At 28.9% G+C, this 24,159-nt stretch overlaps 1 protein-coding gene across 2 annotated transcripts in view; it reads right to left on the bottom strand.

The window, feature by feature from the left end:
• Positions 1–24,159, bottom strand: part of LOC129969385 (SCY1-like protein 2) — a 488,897-nt gene that overhangs the window by 298,497 nt on the left and 166,241 nt on the right. For both annotated transcript variants that reach the window (XM_056083944.1, XM_056083946.1), the window contains exon 2: positions 8,630–8,856. In XM_056083944.1, the coding sequence (XP_055939919.1) occupies positions 8,630–8,770 (141 nt within the window). In that variant the 5' untranslated portion in view covers positions 8,771–8,856. The remainder of the gene's footprint in view (positions 1–8,629; positions 8,857–24,159) is intronic.

Genomic DNA, 24,159 nt, shown 5'->3' with positions numbered 1-24,159 from the left:
TATACCTATTAAAAATAAAAAATATTGATTGTCTATTTGTCTGTACCTTTACATACATGCAAATACTCTAAATTAAATGAATGAAATCATATATGTGACTAAAATTGTAGGAGGTATTTTTTTACAGAATTTTTGTTTTAGTATTTCAAAACTAGTCATCAAAGTTACACTTTCGTCTTTCTTTACTATACTATGTTATATTGCTTTATTATACTACATTTCTAATTAATTTTTCCACTTAAAATGTTTTGTACGTTTTTCGTAGTTCAATGGTGAAAAAAGTGTTTTCAATTGAAGTCCTTTTTATATTTACCGTTATCATCTTTCCTCCATCGACGTCTATCATTTTAACCAATCATATCGACCGGCTTCCTTAACTGCTGGAGGGTGTGGGTTTACAAGAAGTTACTAAAGCTTTCCTGAGGAGCTGGAAAAAGATTTCAAGCAAAATTGAAAACATTTGATTGTTCCAGATTATTCTATGGCTTTGATCCTCCTTTTAATTTTTTTATTTTTTATTATTATTTTCGTCCAAACAGACAAATATTAGAAATTCGACATATTTCGTATCCCTGTCTACTGAGGACAGAGGTATTGTTCAGCTGGTATAAATTTCTATATTATATGGCTTTCTAAATATCAGTGAACATATTGTAAAATAAAGTATACATTGCCAGGCAGAGTGGAAAAATGCCAACATGGCAAACTTTCATCGAATATAGCTTAGAGGAGAAATATATTTCGGAAATCAGAACATACCAGCACGAGCGGTTCTCTTGTCATATTTTTTAAGCTAACAATGCCAAGAATTACATAGACAGTCATTAATTTAACAAGGCCAAGAATTACCTAGACAGTCATTAATTAAAATTCGGAATTGAGCTTCCACTGTGAGCCAGTAGATCATAAATTGAAACTGAGAATTATTGGCTTTCACTGTGAACCAGTCGATCATAAATTGAGGATGAGAATTATTGGCTTTCATTGTGAGCCAGTCGATAATAAATTGAAGCTGAGAGTTATTGACTTCTACTGTGAACCAGTCGATCATAAATTGAGGTTGAGAATCATTGGCTTTCATTGTGAGCCAGTAGATAATAAATTGAAGCTGAGAGTTATTGACTTCTACTGTGAACCAGTCGATCATAAATTGAGGTTGAGAATTATTGGCTTTCACTATGAGCCAGTAGATAATAAATTGAAGTTGATAATTATTGGCCTCCACTGTGAACCAGTGGATAATAAATTGAAGTTGAGAATTATTGGCTTTCACTGTGAACCAGTAGATAATAAATTTAGTATTCCACTGTGAGCCAGTAGATCCTGAAAGATGGGTGATAACTATTGGTTATCGCTGTAAGCTATTAGAGCATGAAATAAAACTGGATGGCACGATTGCATTCGCTTTAAGTCAATACATTTGATATGCAAACAATAAATGCGTTGATTCAATCTCAAATCCCATGAAACAATCTCATTTCATTCCTCAGAATGTTCACTTCATCTTGGTGAAGTATTTACGAGTTAGTCAGTTAGTCTCTTAATGGTTATCGTTGGATGGCTTTTAATTTTTTTTTTTTTTTTGAAATTTCATTCTGCCTTTTGTACTGGCAAATTTTGCTTCACACAAATATTTCCTTAAATTAAAGGGCAAAAATGAAAAAAAAGTACAAACTATTTAATTAGTCGAAGCTAAACGAGCAAAATTCTTGAAGCTATCTTAGCATCTAAATTTTAATTAGTATCAAATAAATTCCGTCGTTAAATGAAAAACTGCCGCCCTGGAATGCGCATACTCTCTCCTCTTCAAAGCTTATTTTGAAACGCATTATTTTATAAAAGAAAGAGAATATCGAAACGAAGATATTCCTGATGTTTTTTTTTTTTATTTTTATTCTACAGAAATTTGTTTTTAAAAATGAAGGAATATAGTAACATATTTTGACTTCGAATATCTGAAAAAATAATTAAAGATGCCATATCATGCACTAAGAATCAATTGAAATTGAGAAATTCAAGAGCTTCTTCTTCCAATTGTAATTTTTAAACTCTTTTTTTTGAAGGGATATTAAGAGAATCCATTACTATTTTAGAAGATTTAATAAAAAATGAACATCATTTTTTTTAAAAGACGAAAACAGGATATTTCTGTCTGCATGAAGTTAATTTAAAAACTCATGATCAATTTTTTTTTAAATGATGCAGTACTTCTTAACAAAAGGGAATAAATGATTGTTTCTTTTTATCGGTCTTTCACTGACGTACATGTACAAAAAAATAATGGAAAAGAAATTGTTAATATATGGATTATTATTTCGGAGATCCTTCGACATATTTATCATATTTTGTTCTATATTTGGACCATCTAATGTTCTGTTATTTTTTTATTGCACTTACATATTAAAATATTAATCCAAGTTTTCATTTCTAAGCTGGAAATGAATTTCACAGATAAGAATTCCCCTTTTTGTGAAAGATATAGTTTTATTTTTAATTTCTAATACGGTATTTTTTTGTAAATAAAATATTTAAAAGAATGATGTTCAGATTTTCTTCGAAATTGAGAGACTTAAGCAGATATTAAATGATTTTTTCAAATAGATTTTTAAAAATAAATATCGTTATATATTTAGAAACCTTTTATGCAGCTCTTCTGATACTTTTACGGTTCTATTCAATTTTAATCTTGGGATCTTAATGTATATAAAAGAAAATTCTTTTCAACTTGTAAGTCTTCTAGATTTGCTAAGCAATATTACTTAAATTCCTTGAGGTAATTCCAAAAAAATTGGCAAAAATTTATTAGACGTTTTCTATAACATTGCTCATTATTTTCCACTCAACAAACCTCAGAATTATTTTGTTCTTCTGTAATCAAATCCGAGATTTGTTGTTAATGACGTTATAATGATCACATTCCTTTAGATATCTGATTTTGAAAGCTTATGGTATAAAACACTTCATAAATATTAGAATAATTCACGATTTTTCAAAAAAATGTCATAAAAATTTACAGATAAATTCAACTATTAACATCTTATTATATATATATATATATATATATATATATATATATATATATATATATATATATATATATATATATATATATATATATATATATATATATATATATATATATATATATATATATATATATATATATATATATATATTGAAGCAGCACACGTTAAACATTAAATTGAAAGAATTTGATTTATTTCACTTAGCAATTTTAAACTACTACATACGTTATTTCTCCAAGAAATATTAAAAATAAAATACTATCTTTAAATAAAACTAAGAGAGTGTATAGACTGAAAAGAAAAGAAAAAAAAACTTACTTTAATGTTGTGAAAGTATGAATGTATGTTTAGACTTTCTAAAAAGCGATGCATACTGACGATCTTATTGCTTAATTTGTTAAACTTATCTTGTTAGTTCTTTAAGCATATTTTTTTTTCTTTTTCAGAAGATTTAATCCAATAAGGTAATTTATATTGAGGGTACTGTAATATATATATATATATTTCGTGTATTTCAGAAACGGCTCTGGCGATTTAGATGAAATTTTACATTCAGATACGGTTTTGTTTTTTAAATTTATCATATAGATAGATGTCTTTCTTAAAAAAACAGCATTTTACACACAAAAAGAAAATATTTTTCATAACTAAATATTGACATGCGTCTATACATGACCTCCATAAGCACATCAAAGATGGAGTAGTGGATTCAGAATCTCATGCATTTTTCTAGGTCCCACGTTTGCAATTCAATTAGATTTCGCTCATAACATTAAACGAGTCATAGTATAACATTGTGTACAATTTAAAAAAAAAAATAACTGTCGAAGGGAGCATGGTCTTCCAGTAATACTCCTCTAAGAGCAAAATTTAATAATTTCATTCTTTTATAATTAACTTTATATGCTTTCAAGAGTTGGTTATTAACACTTCTCGCACTTTTCTGTAGAAACCAGAAGCCATAATACAGATTTTCAGATCGTTCCACTGAAATTCGCAAGTTTATTCTTCCATTATGTTTTCATTAAAATACTACGGGGATTAACCCTTTCCTCGATTTCGCTCGCTAACCACATTGTCCTGGAATCAGTGGGGTTTTTCTGAGGGACTGATATCCTCCCTCCAGACTACAAAAGCAAAAGTAAACAGATAGAGAAAATATCATGAACAAAATAGTTCTTCAAATAAAAAAAGAAATTTTTAAAAAATAGTTAAAATTTAGAAAAAAAATATCGCAATAATTTTAATTTTTAAGACCGAAATGAAGAATTAAAATATGAAATTAAGAAAAAAATTAGATGAAATAAAAAATTTCTTAAAACTTTAAAAAGATAATTGCTAACATATTGATTATCAGAAAGTATTGCAGTTTGATTGTTAATACTCAGACCAATATTGTAAAAAATCTAATCTCGTGACTTATTGCTGATCATGACAAAGGTTAGTCTCACTGGAAATTATAACCTTTTTCTGGTTATAATATATGAACAATAATGACTTTGTTGCGTCCCATCAATACCTCAACATGCAAATATAGCTTTCATGTTCTGACCTTGAATCGAGAACCATCGTTTTACTTCCCATTACTATTTAAAAACAACGCAATGTTAACACGTGTATCGCTTAGATATTCAGACGATTTATAATCGAGAGATGAGAAATTGCCTTTACTTGTAAAAAGTAAACAAATCGGAAATCTATTCCTTAGTGCTGCCAGAAACTGTGTCTTACAGTAAAATTAACAAATAATATTATTTTAAACTCATTTGATGTTAATTTGGTATTAATTAAGCTTTACTTTTCTATTTTACCACCATTTCAACGACAAATGTAATATAAATACTTAATATGACGTAATAATAATGTTCATTAAATATTTCAAACAACACTGGCAAGCAAACCTCAAATGTCATGAATCAAGTGACTTTGTATCTAATCATAAAGCGAATAAAAAGGTAAGTTTACATAATTTTTTTACATAATAGAATTTTTTTTAATTAGTATGTTCTGGTAATAGTTTCATATTAAATCCATTTTCTTAAATTAATTTCTTTAGAAATTATAAATGATTCTCTACAATCCATGTTTATAATAATTATAGTTTTAAACTTACTTCTAAGATTACCTCTAAAACGTCGAGATGAGAATAATTTGCAAGAAATACATGCGAAATATTTGCAATATTATGAAAATGAAATGTGTGTAAAAACAAACATATTTTGAGCATTTAGTAATAAAAGAACTGCATATTAAAATATTCATGACCAAAAAGATAGTGAAAATAATATACACATCTAACTGAGAGATTTTATCAAGATACCATCTGAGATGGATTTCAAAAAATACTTGAAAAATGTTAAAGTTAAAAAAAAAGCGATTGAAATGTTATTTTAGCATCACCATGCAGGCTTTATTTTGAAGAAGAAAATCATAAAATCAAAAAAACTTCTAGAAGTATTTTTACTTCGCAAAATAAATATATTTTTAATGTTCCTGAGACCGGAACCAGATGGTGGTCTTTATTTATAGTCCTGTGATGCTTAGACTGCCATAAATAGGTTCAACCTCAGAGATTTAGAAAACGATTTCGACAGCTATGATTTTCACACTATGAAGGTTTTCGTCTTGTAGACATACCCAAGTCGCCCATTTAAGGGATCAATATTTGCAAAAGAACATTTATTTTTAGACTTCTCTTATATTTTCGTATAGTTGACAGTTTCAAATGCATAGAAGTAGCATGTAGAGTGACCAATCTTCTCTAAAATAGCTGCTCATCAATACGATTAATTTTCCCCCTGAGGGTGATACATGCCTTTTTGTGCGAAATTGGGAAATAAAAATAAATGCCTATTCGTTTTTGAATTTCTACCATAGACATATAATGTCTATAAATGCAAACACAACTGTATGCAGAATGATGCCATAGATCGTTTACTTTGTCATAGATCGTTTTACCAATTCAAAATTTCTATGAATATTTAATAGTAATCATTTAATATATAATTTCAAATCAATTTTATTAACTGGTTATTTTTAATAACAACACTGTTTAGATTTCAATATAACCTGCAAGTATTAATAATAACCAGTCGATGTGATAAATCGATTAATCATTTTTATTGGTTATTATGAATAATGTTACGAAATTTCCCGGGGTTCGTTTGGATAATGGGAGTTATATGATGTGAAGGACGCTCAATCACCAGGCGGCAGTAGAAAATAAACAATGACGTTTATTTACACGAAGACACACAGGACAGCACAAAGACGACACTATATACAGCAGAGAAGACGATTATCTTCAGCCGAGACGTGCAGCATACAACAATATACACAGCAGCTGTACTCCGTCGCTGCTCCGCTAGTCCCTGGAAGACGAATTCTTCACCGTCGCTTCCGACTACTCTTCGACTCCACTGGTTCGCAACCCAATTCACCACTGGTTCACCCTACTCTGTTCTGCTCTGCTGCTTCCGACTTCTTCTCAATTCACCGCTCCGGTTCATCACTCCGATTCACCGGCAGCTGCAGCTCCTTTTATAGGTCTCAGGTGGCGGGGCTAGAAGCCTCTCTACCAATCAGGAAAGTTCGAGGCGTATCTCCGTTCCTACTGGACGGATCGGGAAAATTCTCAATTTTTCGGGTATAATCTATTTTGGTGCCAAAGTCGCCAAATTCATTCCCAAGTCGCCAAATGGTCGCCAAGTTTGTCGCCAAGCTTCGGGACCCTCCGACGCGACACCGGACTTCGCCCAATACCGATGACTGTAAAACATACTTTCCGATGGTGGAACCAACTATGCTGGGAAGCAGCATTACATATTCGTAACAATAATAATCGATTAATCACATTATCCTCAGCTTAAATAGAAGAGAAAGTCAAAAAGTACGGGGGCTTTTGCAATTTCTCTTTCAAAAGTTTAGTAACACTGTTAATATCCAGCGCTGACAACACTTCCATGCAATGTGTCACTCTTATTTCCGCGTTAGTCATTGGAGTGTAGAAGAGCGTTAAATATGATACTCCATTTTCGATCTGCATTAAGGAGGGTTTGGTGACGCTTTATAAGCAAGATAACAGAAAACGAGACATGAGTAATGACTTTTGTCTAGTGGTCATGTTACTCGGCTACGAACCCAAATCTAACGAGTTCGTAGCCGAGTAACATGACCACAAGACAAAAGTCATTACTCAAGTCTCGTAGTTGTTATATGGGTAATAAAGCGTCACAATCAGGGTACATTATTTCGGACCGGAAAGTAAGGTTGCGAGCATGGTTTCGAAACACACATCATGACCAACAGAAGTTATGAAATTTAAACGTCAAACATTAGTTGGTAAGATTATGCTAACACTATTTTGGGTCATGAAAGGTGTTGTAGCCGTTCATTTCGAACCATGAAGCGAAACTGTGAACAATTAGAATTATTGTGATGTGTTGCTAACTAACTGAATTGAAAGTTGAAATCGGATTCAAACGTCACGGAAACTGGGAAAAAGTGTCATTCTGCAGCAAGATATCACTCGGCCACACTCTTCCCACCAGACGGCAGAAGAAATGAAGGAGTTGTTATTCGAAGTGTTGGAACCCCGCTTGAAGTCCAGACCTGGATCCAAGCGATTTTCATACCTTTGGACCATTGAATAAAGCGCTAAGAGGAAGAAGATTTGCAACCTATGAAGAATTCATTGATGCTGTGTAATATTGGTTATAGATACAACCATTTTTTTTTTCCGAAGGAATCAAAAATTTTGAGAAATGGTGTTAAATGTGCGTTTAAATCCAAGGTGGTTATGTAAAAAAAACAATGTGTCTAAATTTTCTATCATTAGAATAAAGGCACCCTTTTTCAAATATTCCTTTACTTTTTGACTCCCTCGTATAACTTACATTTAATTAACATATTATTAGAATGTGATTACCCTCCTTTACGCAATATTACTTCTATCTCATTGCATTGAATTACAGATTTTATATCTAAATAAGCGTTTTTAAATTTGAATTGACATTTAAATGAAAATAAAAACATATATGTATATTTAAATTTCACTAACGCGAGCTCCGAATTTATTTTAAAATCAATAAAAGACAAAAAAAAACTAATATACATCTATTTTAAATAACTCTTTTAATAAAGAAATTATTAAAACTATCGTTTTTATTAGTTGAATTTTTAATTTCTTCTCCAGAATTATGAAAATTAACATGAAACTGCTGGTATTTTCATGAAGCATTGAGAAAACCTTATTTGACTAATTTCTTGACAAAACTTGATTAATTTCTTTGTCAAGAATTGGTTAATTTATTTCAATCTTATTTCATTCATAAATCAATGAATTAAGTTTCAAAAATTATATAAAGGTCAGATAGACATTACTGACCTCTATATTATAATATACTTTCAAGAGAATTATAAACATTGAGCAGATAATTAGAAAGAGAGAGATTTTAAAGATATAAAATCATAGCTAAGAAAAATTTACAAATGCAGTGATATATTTTACAATAATTTCTTTGCAACACGCATTTTATTAAAGAGCCATAAAGAAAACAATGTGAAAGATACACAAAATATACATCTAGAATGTGGGGACTTACTCTTTTATCCGATTTTCTAACAGCCTCGTATATTTTCCAGACCAGCTCAGGGCCCGCACTCCCGATCTGTCGCCCGATCTCATAGTACTGGGTGATAGGGTTGGTATCGGAAGGTTGGCCTGGCTTGAATTTGGCAAACATAGCTGAGGCACTTGTTGGTGCTTCCTTCGTCTGCTGCGTTCGCTATCGATGACCGATCATTGGCTTGATTCTTTTGCTGGTCACACCTGGAAATGAAGCATACCGTTTGAAACTCGCCAATACCGATATGAAATCAGCAATTATCAGATCATTCTTAGCCCGTCTTAGGGTTAACTCGGGGGCATCTATAAATACATTTTTTTGGGTTATATCATAATAATCTGATTATGTAAATACTAAAACACTAAAAGTTTGATTTGTTGTTTAATTTATGGATTAAAGGGTGTAAATATACGTACCAGAGATCATTCAGGGGAAATTGAAAGTGGTAAGCATACTTGCCATTGAGCGTTAAGAGTAAAAAAATCATCAAATATTCACTGGTAAATATACTTATCGACTAATTTTTTTGTATTATAAAACAAAATTTATTCTATTTTTTAGTTAAAAATCATAAAATTACACGGAATTTAAATTCATGAAAGTCTTAAATTAAAGTTTTCACCTCATTTTGCATTTCATAGGATGACTAGGCGAACCGTTACATTGCATAAAAATAAAACTGCTGCATTCTGATGCAGTTTTATAAAAACATCTTAAACACATTTTGCATTAAGAAATAAATTAAAATGTCACAAACTACATTATTAAAATAATCAACACATCAAACTGAAGTCAAAATATGCACAAAATCATTAATAAGAAGACTACGTCAACAGTTTTCGTTCATTTTTAAAATTGAATGCTGAATTTAAATTAAATAAAATCAAAATCATTTGCTGTTAGTTAAATATAAGAATATTTTAGAAATAAGGGACACAATGCAATGATATTTGATTTCTGAAAATTTGTCTGGGAGTTAAAATTTAATAACAAACATTGAAATTTAATGTCATTACGTAAATCCTCGCACCATGCAAAATGCGAAAAGTGGAAACACATTTTCCACTTTTTAATTTAAATGATATTAAACTAAAATCTCAGTATATTTCTAGTTATTTAGAAATCATTCAAATATTGAGCATCCGATTATCTTATTTAGAATTTTAAAATATATTTTATGCCCTCATAAAATTATCTTTTGCAGGTGGTAAGTACATACACCAGAGAACTATAAAGGGTTAATTCTGCTCTATATAATTGTAATTGTTTCTAGAGCATATTACGACATAGTAGTAATTTGAGATTATTAATGATTTAGTCATTACTAGGATCGCTTAGCCGTAGAAAAAGTATACATAAATAATCAATCCTTAGATTGTAATCTCAAAGATGATTTGAGCATTTATCGCTATTTCCAATAATAAATGGTAGTAGCATAAATGGTGATTCTGAGCTTTAACCCTTTTTTTTGGTAATCTTAGTTCAAATGGGTTATTAATTATGGTTATATTTCCAGTTGATTCATTGATGGAGCCAAACACACATATAAAGGACTCGTCATACAAAATAAATATGACGTCTTCTGTTATGAGCATATCTGAAGAAGAAATCTGAATTAGTACCAGAATTAGTTATGTGGATTAGTTATATTAGTTATGTGGATGATATAACTTTCAGAATATATTTCGATGATCAACTTCGCTCTGATTCTATAAGAGAATCAGAAAAAAAAATCACCAGTTAGGAAAAATTCGTTACTAAAGTGAACAGTATATGCAAGTGTTTGAATAGTCCTTCTTAAGAGCAAATATAACGGATAACAGACTCTATAAGTAATGGAACCATAAAAGACATTACATAATATCTTCAAGGAATAAAAAGATTAACTTTAAAAATATTTTAGTAAAACCTCACCCACGTTGAATTCAAAATTTGTTAATAAAGAATAAATCTCAGAATAGAATTAAAATTTAATTTATTAAATATTATATCATGTTTTTAATTCATAAACTTATAACTTGCCATTTAATTCATTTGCCAATGCACAATGTATCCTTTAGCTACCGATTCTTCATTGAAGTTTTATATTAAGTATCTGTGATACAATTTTTTCTATCATAAAACCTACTCATGGGTATATTTATTTATAGAAACAATATAATATCATTGCATAATTTTTTTCTTTAAAGAATATTAAATATCCGTAGGTTACAAATCCATCATTGCGATTGCTCCGTATTAAGAAACTGCAAACTATTATTCCATAAAAAAGTCAAATAAATAAAATTGTATCATCTATTTATAGCAAAGAAAATATATCAGCCCTTCTTATTTTCTTCCTAAGGAATTTCAGATGAAAGAGTTTGGTTTAGAGTTGAAAGGGAATCTTCAAATAATTAAATTTATCTCCCAGAATAAATTTCATCTCTAATTCATTTCATTTATTGATGAATGCGTCCGTACTTCCAACATTCGTTTTGTGTCCAGACCTCATTATTTCTCCCGGAGAAGAGAAGCTCAGAAAGAAAGTCACACACGAATAACTGGAGTTTATTTATCCCAAATCGATTCTATAATATGCTGTAGTTATTTTGTTGCAGGAATCTTTCTTTTGATCTGATAGTTATTTTTTTATTAAATAAGAATTTTTTTAAATTTAATATTTACTATAAAAGTCTGATTTTGCTTTTTAAAAATAGAATATATCGATCTGGTTGTCGAGATTTTATTAATGAATTATTTAATGTTATAACAGCGTAGAGTCCATTTCGTATAAAATTAATTTCTTCAGAAAATATAATTTATCCATTTTATCTGGGCAAAGCTTATCTGAACATGATTATACTTCCATAATATTAGATTTTTTTTTCTTTCTTCTGTAAAAGGTTAAAGTATACATCAATTGCTAAAAATGTGATTGTATTACTTAATTTTTGTCAATTGACAATTTTAATTAAACATTTCTTGGTTTTACATTAATACAGATTTTATTTCTCAAAGATTAGATACATTGAATATAATTAATAAAGATTATTTATATTTAAGGATTAGCAAATATATTTTTGAAAAAAAAAAAGTTTATGTCCATTTCTACTCCAAATATATCAATTGAATTATTATAAAGAAAATTGCTCAAAAATACTTTTTTTTGAATTAAGAGCCTCTATATTCAGAACTGGCAAACCAAACAACTAATGCGCATGCACTTTAACACTAGTCTGATTTTGAAGGTTTTAATTTCATATGAAAGGTCAGGGCCCTTAAATATGCCATGAATAGTCGTCAGTATAACATTCTCTCATTTTCGAGAGATATCGCCAAATCAAACTTAACACAGCCCCCCTCCCGCCCTCCCAGAACTCTCAAAAACGAGATTCATTCCAAAATTTTATTTACTAATTTCTATGCATAACCAACCATTCAGAATGCAGTATGTTTATTGTACTAATTTAGTTTAAAATAGTGTTTTAATTAGATTTAAGGTGAATTAATCGAATTTGGTAGATTTCATTAAATTAAAGTTATTAATAAGACGGGCCAAAATTGGCAAATGTTTTGAAAATGAAGTTTTGTGGTCTATGCTGCCATTCGATATGTTTTTATCTAGAAATCATTTTGATTATTTGACCAAGACATTTTTGTATACTAATTCTATGTTGCGTTCTCAGCGCTTTGAACTGCAATGAAAAATATCAAATATACATTATGGTTTCATTCTAAATCCTTTACAAAATTTCATACATTTTACATTTCGTTCAAAGAGATTAATCAATTATTATTAATATTAATAATGCTTATTATTAATAATTTAATATTAATAAATTATAATAAATAATATTAATAAATTCCATTATTTATTAATAATTAGCGATTACTGATAACAATTACAAATAATCTCATCAATAGTAGCATATATACAATTCAGTGATATCACAACAAATCAAATTCGTGTTTTCGTGTAATCCCTTTAACCTGAAGAAGAAATTAAAGTACAAATAGCTAATTCATTAACATATTTATTCCAAAATTTAATACAGAAAAAAACTATTGAGGATGAAATCGTGTGCTAAATTTCATCCATCTTTATTTCCAAATAATAATTCAAATTTCATTCATAAATTAGTATGTTGTAACTTTTGACTTCACTACACACAGTTGGACCAATAGAGAAAATTGAAGAATAGGAATTTTCGAAAATTCTATAAAAATTCCAATTTTGTCTTAAGACCACATACGAAATTTCGATCATATATCTAGTTGCATTTTTGAGTTATTCGGTTCATATTATATTATATATATATATATATATAGTTGTAAAAGAATTGTACTAAAGATAATTTTATAAACATGTTTTCAAAATACTCATTTTTTTTTATAATTCCTTTACAGGTAATGACATTGAAAAATAAATTAAGCAATTAATTTATTGTTAAATCCTAAGAGTATTAATAATATTATACTATTATGAAAAAGTAAAAATTAGAGATACATTTTTTTGCTTGATTTTCTAAAGAAGAAAGATTTAAGAAGAAAATAAGAAACCAGGAAATTGTGTACATCTTTGAATATCTAATTTTCTAAAATGAGAAGAAAACCTTTTAGATGGAAAAACCAGAAAAGAGAGTACGTACACAAAATTTATTTCAGGTAAGTTGAAAAATTCCTCTGGTTTACAAGACTTCAGTCAACTTTTTCTTTACCTTTTCATGTGCAGCATTTATTGTTCATTGTATTAAACGCAATTTATAAGAATTGAAGATGCAGCATTTTGCTTATGAGTCAAAGATAAATTTTTGACTACGCATCTTCAACGCTAGTGAAATGCAAATATTGATCCAATATTTTGTTTTCCCCATCGTTTTCGAAAGAAAAAATACCCAGAAAATATTGTATGTCTTTAAATATCTAATTTTCTAAAATGAGAAGAAAATATTTTAGACAGAAAACCAGAAAAGAGAGTACATATTCAAAATTCATTTCCGATGTAACTTAAAAAATTCCACTTGTTTACAAAACTTCCGTCAACTTTTTCTTTACCTTTTCATGTGCAGCATTTATTGTTCGTTGCATTAAAGGCAATTTCGAAGAATTGAAGATGAGGCATTTTGCTTATCAGTCAAGCATAAATTTTTGACTACGCATCTTCAATGCGTTTAATGCAAATATTGATCCAATATTTTGTTTTCCCTTCCATTTTATGCAGCTTCGTGTTTAAAATGACATGATTTGAAAAACCGACTTCCAACTTTTCTCCCCCAAGTATGAATTTTTAAAAGCTTCGAAAGCCAAATGTAGATGTATGATGATGATGAAATTTGAAATTTTAATGAGCTTTTCTTTTAAAAAGAATAGTGTTGTGTTTTCCATTTAGTAGCAAAAATTGGAAATATTTTTAGCGTAATGCTTCATTCAGAAATTCCTTCAGGACTGAAATGAATAATTTATGTACTTTTAATATGATATAATTTTTAAATAATAAATATTTGCGAGTTTAAGAACAGACTTTAACGTTCCAATCTACAATAAATTTAATACAGATATTTCATTTTATTCGAAGCATAGAATTTAAGTTTATTTTCTGATTCATTTATGTTGTAATATCACAAGGCTTCTATAAGATTTAATCTCAACTTCAAGATTTCATTAAGAAAGTACATGAATAGATAAATCAATGATAATTGCTGGCTGCATAAAAGTTATGTATACAGGCAAAACAATAATTATAGGACTTTTAGAAGTTCGGCTATCAAAATTCGCCATGTTCCCTGTACGATAGTGCTATCAAGAATTATAAATGGCATAGAATTTTTAAATGAATAATGAGAGTACATAAATACATATCTCATCAACTCTAATATTAAATATGAACTTTTTTTGGTAATATGCATTTTGAAACTCGAAGACAGTTTTAACGCTAGATATAATTATAGTATTAAATTTTTTCAAAGCATTAATACAGAGAAGAGCTCTAACTCATATCCCTTCTATAAAAGGGTTTTAAAGCCATGGCCAAGTACATTGGCACGGAGTGAGAAAAAAAGAACTATCAGAAATGGCAAGTGAAGTGAAAAATGAAATGAGATTAAGATTATACAGAAAATCCTAAACGTTGATAATAAATAGGCAAAATTAGAAAGAAATAAGAACAAATGTAAACGAAACAGGAATAAATATTTATAAAAAAAGTTTTAATGAAATTTACGATTGCAAATTTCAAGTTATCATGTGAGAACCTTATTATTTTTAAGTCATCATTAATTTTAATTAATTTAAGTCATTAACCAGTTTAAACCGGTTTGAAACAATCACGAGACTTCTCTATCGGTCTCTATCCCTCTGTCTCTCTCTCTATCTCTCTCTCTCTATATATATATACATACATATTTATATAAATATATTTTTTTTTAATTTCCATTTTTAATTTTTCTAGCTGGCATAAAAAGTTTTGGAGCTCGACTGATTTTGAGATGAAATAACAGCTATGATGTCATAGTTCTACGTCAATCTTTTAAAAACGCATCTGCTTTGAAAGAGGCATACGTAATAATAAATCAATACTCGTAAAAGCAGGTCAACCTTTTAAAAACACATCTGCTTTCAAACAAGCATACATAATAATAATGCAATATTGGTAAAAGCAAGTAAAAATATAAATGCGATTAAAAGATGATGATAAAAATTGCCATTTATGCTTTATTCATTGCCTACGCGATTTCGAGTTTCAATATTCTTTGCCTACTTGATTTCGAACTTCAAAACCCCCTAACCAAGACAACATCATATGAATACATAGCAAACCAAAATGTAAATAGAAATAATAGAATAGAATATAAAAAATATAGTAATGATACATAAGAAAATTGAAAAAGAGGAGGATAATTGAATAGTGTTTGAAAGCAATGACTTTTTTTCAAGCGTAAGATATATCTTAACATTTTCATTGAAACACAAAATGGAATGTCCATTATCTAGATTTGAGCCATCTAGAGGCACTATTACAGATAAATTTTTATTTATTCTGCCTACGTTAGATTTATACGCATATTAAAGTAAATTATTTAAGGGCTATCCGTAAAAAATTGAATCGTCGTGAATTTACGGGGAGGACAATTTATTCAATATTTCACACTCTAGATTTCTGCACTACACCAGCATGAGAATTGCTGACAACGCTGTTAGATTTCATGTGAACCTTTTCCATATTCATTTTATATATTTGATGAAATCATGTCTGGAACGTGCAAGCACAGTAATCCATGATATATTTTTAAAAAAACGCAGATAAATAACATGAAACAAATATTAATAAAATGATAAAAAAGCATCTTTTAATGCGTTCTTACATAATACCTATTGTTTCTAGGTTGAAGTTTAAATGAGAATATATATATATATATATATATATATAAGCGATGCAATACCGCAAACATGATTTTTAGTTCTTAAAAACTGATTCTGAATATACGACTATAATTTTATATTATAAATATCAGGTAATTCTCTGGGAAAAGTGAAATATATATTGCTTTTTAATTTGTAATTTTTACTTTAACCATTTAGGATAATTATTTACCAATTTATTATATAAAATAATTAGTATTAGATATGGGAATTACAAAATTAAAACATACATAACATTAGGATTAGTTTCTATCGGTTTTTATCTTATTTTATAAAGTAATAAAATAAATCTATCAGAAAAACATAAGGCAGAAAAAGGATATCAATTTGTTAAAAAAAATATTCTACACCTTATTCATTGTCACCTAAAGATCAGTTCTTTATGAAACGATTTCCCACCAGTAAAAATTCTAAGAAATATAATCATCTAGATAATTTCCTCTATATGCATATCAGAATTTTCAATAACCATGCGAGATCTGATATTATTTTTAAAAATTCACCTTCCAATTGATGATTAATTATGGTGTAAAATTCATTCTCTTCATCATTTTAAAATGATTAATTAATTATCCATACGGAAGAAAACACCTGAAAAAATTTTTATGATATATTTATTGGAATTGAATATGCTTGTACATTTTATTGCATTTTATAATCTATCGTTCGTCATATGCATAAATCTCCAAAGAATTTTCGTTTGTGAATTATTGCAGACGCTTTTTAATAAAGGAACAATTTTCTCTCCTTATTTTGGTTTTCATACCTTAAATTATTTTTTCTAATTTTTTTGTTTTTTTTTTTGTTTATGATAAACTTAAAAGTAAGAAGAAACTGTTATCTCTATTAATAATTTTTCATTAATTTCATCTGGAAAAGTTTGTCGCATATGATGAATATATTCAATTAGGTATTCTAAACAAACAAAAGAATCAATTTCTTAAAAAGTGAGCTTTCCTATGCAAAAGAAACTGAAGATAGTTTATATTTTCCCGTAGGAAATGATTCAAAAGTTTGAAAATTTTGAATAGTTACCTTTCTATCTTTTAATATATAGAAAATTGGAATATACATTGCCGCATAAAATAACTTATATATGTTTAAATTCTATATGATATCTAAGCAAATGTTCTATATGTTTCCAAGAAATATTTATATAAGAATAAGACATCATGCATAAAATTATTATTAAATTTTTTTAAAAATTATATTTCTGTTACATTGAAAAGCGAAAATGAATTAATTTTAGTTGAGATACAAGAAAATGAGATGAGAAAAAAAAACCCTTCCACTGTTTTGCTTTTATTTCATAAAGGATGCAACTCTGAAGAAAGAAAGTGAAAGAATGCAGGTGATATGATTAATAAACCTCGTACGAGATACCTTTGTTACGTATAATTTGTTAAAGCAATACTGAATTCCACGGCAGGAATTTACAAGCATGCAGGTAGTTAAGGATTGGATAGCAGCTATGATATGCTGCTTTAAATTCAATAAATTTATATAATTGTTTGTTAATGATACTGTTTTTAATAATTCCTCGTAAAATAATCCAAGGGAGTTAAATAAAGGAAGAATACAACTTGAACATTGATTGAAATTTTCTCATAAAACCTCATTACATATACTGCTATGTATTGAACTCAAGGAATAAAGAAAAATGCGCCAAATAACAATTTCAGAGCCTCATTGGTAACACGTCATTTCAAAAAATTTGCATGACTTTATTTTCTCGTATACATAGTATATTGAAAGTGCTGCAACCGCCGAAAAGTTCGAACTCGAGATTTTGACGAATCGCCAAGTTTAGAATTTCCACATTTTTGGAAAATTCTCTTCTCTATTATCTATCTGGGACAAAGATAAATCAAAAACGCTTTGATCAAGACGAATGAAATTTGTTATGGGACCTTTATATCAAATTTATAGATTTCTATCAAATTTTGAGCAATCTGTTTGTCTGGCTGCTCGAATATAAATAATAACTACAAAAACAAGAGAACCAGATAGATCAGATATACAGAAATAACATCTGTAGTCTAAACAACTATTAAATTTTGAGCCAATTTCAACAAAAAATTGGCCATTTGTTAGTCTATATTTTTGGAAACCTATAAACGCGATAGCAAAGACGCAATGACTTTAATATATCAAATTTGATATGTAATTTTGCGACTACAAGTATAGTTTTGTGTCGAATTTTTGCTTCAGTTGCTTGGGAGATACATGTTTAAAACACAAATTTGATTTTGGGATAGTATTAGCCGCAACCCATGGATTAATCGCCAAATAACTCGCCAAAGATGACACGACAGATTCAGCAATAATACTAAATTCAGTTCAAAAGTTGCATACTATTGTACGCCAATACTATGCAAGATGTTATCTGAAATAACACAATTATTAGGGAGTATGCGAGAAAGCTTTAAGGAGACCACTCGTGGTGTTTAATATAAGTTTAATGGTAATCTAAAGATTTCTTGATATTTTTTTAATATTTTTGTCAATACTTTATATTAAAAAAAACGGCTTTTTTTTATTTCGCAATAATTAAAAGTTAAGTACAAAGAGTGAATTAGTTAAAATAATCTAGGAAAATGGATTCTGAAAATTAAGCTGACAGCATAAAATCTTCTAAACGAAATCAATGTTAATGCTACTTGCACAATAAATTTTGATAAAACCACTTTTCCTTCCAAAGAGAAGGAACTACTTTCTTAAACTACGTCAAAAAATATAATTAAAATTTCTAATGCCTTGTCTGGAATTAGAGCGAGAGACGGCATGAATATGGAAATGCTGCAGCCATTAGTTATATTTACTTAGTCTGCTGTCTATCTTTTAACGAGACGTTAGAAAAAGCTTTAGCTATTTTTTCCTAGATTAACGGTAAATTTCCATCAAATAAAACCAAATTCTACAAGAGGATGCAATTAAAGTTTCATTAAAAATGTTTATTCTGAAGGTGTCAGTTTCCTCCACGACATATACCATTAGAAAGGGTGCGAAACCTGTGATAAAAACACTCATTCTAATTTGACTTTTGTCGGATTTAAAAGAACGTGAGATAAAATAACTTATTTGTCTTGCATTTTATCGCACTTAGCAGATTGTTTATTTTCTCGCTGCTTAAGATAAGTGACGAATTGCTTATTTTTTAAATATAGCACATAAATTAATCAGAGAATGATGGAGAAATGTGAGAAAATTTTGTTGTATACTCGGAAATGTTAATAAGTGTTTAACACGAAAGTAAATATATACTTTATATGCGTAAGTTAAATTGCAAATATGGATTTTTTTCATCATTTTTCCTCTTGTATGAGCTTTAAAAGAGCGAATACATCAAATTTACAACTTTAATGAATAAAAAATTATGAAAAAATTAGGCATACAGCAAATGCCAAAATATTCATAAAAATTGAACTATGAATGAATGTCTTTAAAACAAATGATTTTATGCTAACAGCATCAATAACAAGTTATTTAAAAGCTCACAATAATTTTGATTACTGCTATATAGGAATAGGAATAAATAAAACTAGAAATGTACTAAAAGTTATCCATTGTGAAATCGTACATTTAAAATTGCATAAATAGAAATGGTTCCTGATTATTGGAAAATTACTGGAGGGGCAATGGTAATCAAAGAGCAGAAACATTTAAAAGAAATTTCTTCAAAATGGGTCTCTAAATAAATTATATACCTAAGAAAAGGTATTTGAAAGGATAGTGTCTCTGAGAATATTATTTGAATTTAGAAAGAGAAATAACTTTATTTCAACTAATTAGATTTAGAAAAAAACGAGTATCGGCAGCTTTATACGAAGTCCAACTATTTATAAAAAATGTTAAAACAAATAAGATATATCTCCAGATAACACAATGGGTGCCCTGAATGCTTTGGACAGTGTTAAATGGCATGATATTTCAAAATGCGCAAATAAGCATAGCATAAAAAGACATTTATTAGATGTTATTGATATGTCGAAAGATAATATGTCGAACGAGTAATTTCTCCTCTATTTTATAATTACTTATTAAGTAATTAATTTTACTGTATATAAAATTATTAAAGCAGTCGAGTCCTATTTTTGATGAGCAATTAACGTCACCTCATTTGGATAATGCCAATGAAAAAATACTTAATATCCATAATTAATTGTTTGAATTTTTCAAGAGAGCCCTTAAATTTCTAGAAAAACTGCAAGAAAGTTTATCCTTTTATTGCAAAATCTCAGGGGGGGGGGCACCTAGAAATGAGGATGAGATGGTGGTATGGGACGGTATGGTGGCTGGATCTCGCCACCCTGGTGGGTACATTAATAGGTGGGGGATCTGGCTCCTCCCATGGATGACGGGACGTTCTTCCTTCGGGAAGGGTTGTACTGTGGCTGGTGATGGCTCTTAGGACTCAACCACAGCTCCCGACAATGTTGCTGTTGCTGCGATCTGGTCATTGTGTATTTTTATCCGTGGGCCTTCGGGCGGGTCGGAGAGTCAGTGATATGACTCTCCTTTATTGCACCATGATTTGGTACGATAATTAAATAAAGTTAATGTAATATCTTGTTCAAACCTAGAGGTTTAGTGTGGATCAAATTACAAAAACCTACAGTATATCGCCAGACATCATTCAGTAATTTATAAGGTGTGCTTCTTTAGAATCATATTTACTATTAGAACTATACATTAAAACAGCGATTAACTATTCTTAAAATTCATTCACTCTTCTTAGATTCTTAGATGTTTGTATTAATTCATCAAACATCTAAGAATTCTTTCAAATTATTCCTAAGCATAATATCTTTAAAATGACACTTTTCAGAAGTAATGAACAGATGCATAATTTCCAAATAAAAATTTAAATCATATAATTTTAGGAGTTCTTGAACTCAGAATCTTCTTCGTTAATCTGCTTAGAATTTCCTCTCCTTTGCTTAATTGAAGTCAAGTTACTTAAATTCCAATATGAAGCACATTACGGGCTTGTTCCTCTCTTGGGAATCAAATTCATTAAGAGTTAATAAAGCATACCTTATTTCAAAATATATTCACAGTAGAGTTGTACATCACCCGGAAAGTAATTGAAAGGATTTTCTAAATGTTTTAAATAATGACTTTATAAATCGATGCTTAGATTTATTTAAAATGCAGCGTCTAAATTGTGATTAATTTGGTTAAATAAGAGCATTATATTTATTATTAACAGTGATTTTATAAGCAATTAATTTGCTTAACAATTTACTAAGAGTTCAGTTGGTACACATTAAAAGTAAATCCATTTGCTATTATATCTGTCTTTTTACGGCGAAGAACAAATATATATAAAGAATAAAGTGTTACACATAATACAAATAACATAGGATAAGATGAACTTCAAAGAATTTCCTTTAGATATACTGGAAACTCACTTTGAAGCAAAATGAGAATCCCTTAAAGTTGAAACATGATAAGTTTAGGATGATGATAAATCTTAAAAATTCATCCTATATGTGGGATGTCATTTAACTCTGAATATAAAATTTAATTGAGCAAATATTAAGTGAAATCACGTTTTCAATTTGGAATTTTCCAATCTCAAAAGCAAGATTTGGCGATTTAGCCAAATTTTTGAAAAGGATTATAACGATGTGAGTATTTCAGAAAAGGATAAACTACTTTATAACTGAATATTATATCTATTTGAAACCAAAAATTTTTAAGATCAGGTATATCTAATGGTTACATCAGAAAATGGCTCATGATTGGCTCATTTGAGCTATTTAACAACTGACTTTCAGCAAAAAGAAAGTAACATATGTGGTGGTAACATTATAAGCCAGTTAACAACTTCCGGAGAAGAGTGTACACTTTTGTCTAGTGGCTTTGTTACTCGGCTACGAACCCTAACGTTGCGAGTTCGAACCTCAACCTGCACACATATTATATTTATTCAATACATGATTTTAAAAATAGTTACTTTTTTAGAAAATAATGATCATCATAAAATAATACGAAATTAGTTTTAGAAATCGTCAACATGCTTGTAAATGTTAAAATGTTTCAAATGACCATTCTAAACCATCAAATAATTCTCGTATATCGAATGCAAAATAAAGGCTAAAAAATGATTAATTCATGAAAATGGAAATCTTGTATTCAAACATAAATTTAAAATATAATTAAACAAATAGAAGGGAATAAAAAAATAAACCAAATTATAACTTAGTTAAATAGAAGATTAATTAGTTTCTATTAAAAGTTGCCTTAATTAGAGTGATCTTCTTAATAGTCATATTATTTGTTGCGGTTTACCTGCTATAGCTTCATTATTTTCTCATTTTTTCATTACTTCATTATTATTCATTCGGATATTTGTAAAAAGACATTGGGAGAATCATGTCTACCGCCAAAGTCCTACAATCGTATCTCAAGATATTCTTTCAAATTCTTGCTGCTAACTTCGGAATTCAATCATGAATCTTCAATAACCATTATGTTCGAACAGTTGAACATTTTCAGCAATAAGAATTTAAGCCAACTCAATGATTTTGATGACCAGTTGAAGTTCTCTTGATGACTTCTCGACATACATTATATTTGAACATGAAAACAGCAACAGGGGGTATTTTATGAATTGTAAACTTAACCTATCATGTTCGATTTTTCCGAATGTATCAGACGCATGAAAAAATTCCCACTTGCGGAAATCCAGGAATAATGACTCTATACATTTTACTAATACCGAATTGTGCCAGCAATTAGGATATAAGTTCTTTTCGGAAAAGAGTGTTTATGGATTTTAAATTATTTTACAACCTTCAAGAAATTGGATACTCAGTGCGTCTTCAGTCTCTGCAGACGCACTGAGTGAATATGTCTCTGAACGCATCTTTTTTTGCAGAAATACCTTTGTCCGTATTCTGCATTAAATTTGAAAGACTGGCCTTATTTTAACAATAAAATATTAATCTTTTTTTCCTGAAATTATTATTTCCATCCTAAGTCCTAATGTGGCTTCAAAGTAGAACATGGATTTATAATTAAATTAAAATATCTATCTATATAAATATCAAGATACCACAAAATTCTTTTAGAACGTTTCATACATGTTTGGGGTTCAATCATTGCTATCCATTTCCCTAACTTTCAGGATGTTAGAGCATATTTGGATGCCAAAAAGTGTATTAATGATTTTAAAAGTCCATATTTTGGGAAATATTAATTCATACCTAAATTACTAAAAATCTAAATTGGGAAATGTTCAGATACAAATATGATGTATAATGGTTATAGCATATCTCTAGAAATTGTATTCTGAGGTTTCTGGCAACATAAAATGTATTAGATTGAAATACCATTTTTTTCTAACACTTGGTAGAACATGAGGAATAAATTCTCAATTAGACTTTTGACATTACAAACAGCAGCAAGTTTTGAAACATTCACTTAAAACAATCAGAAAGTGTTGAATGCCATCTTTCAAGGAATAATTGGTGTCATTAAAAACAATAATTTTCAAAGAAATCTACTTAAATAATTCTAAAACATCAAATTATATTTCCATTTATTGATGAAATTATTGAACATATAAATCCGCTTTAATTTGAAAGAGGAATAATCTGTTCAAAAATATACCATGCATTTCAAAGCATTTGATCGCAAAAACATTTATATATATATATATAAACAACCCAGCAATATCTTTATTCCTTATCCTACAAATAAGAATATTATCCATTTTCTATTGTAATTATATATATATATATATATATATATATATATATATATATATATATATATATATATATATATATATATATAATTGGGTTTTTTCTTAAAAGTGTTCTTTATTGAAAGAAATGATTTTACGAAACAGAAAAACAAAACTCCTACGAGATAACATGTTTATGAGTAACCTGATCTCCTTCCTGATCAATCCATCGATCTAACGGTTCCGGAAAACGGTTGTTTTTCGGCAACACCCACTCCCACAGATCCATCTAAAGCCCCTCTTAGAGTCCCCGGGCAAAGCAACCCCGTCTTTGAAAGGTATCAGCTAGAAGGAACTACGCCAGATTATAAATGGAAAGTGTTGGCATGACAACCCGCACTCTGCCAAG

Source organism: Argiope bruennichi, chromosome 5, assembly GCF_947563725.1.
Source record: "Argiope bruennichi chromosome 5, qqArgBrue1.1, whole genome shotgun sequence".
In the NCBI taxonomy this organism is placed as follows: Eukaryota; Metazoa; Arthropoda; class Arachnida; order Araneae; family Araneidae; genus Argiope; species Argiope bruennichi.
Note: the sequence above shows the minus strand (reverse complement) of the source record. Positions and strands in the feature narration are given on the sequence as shown.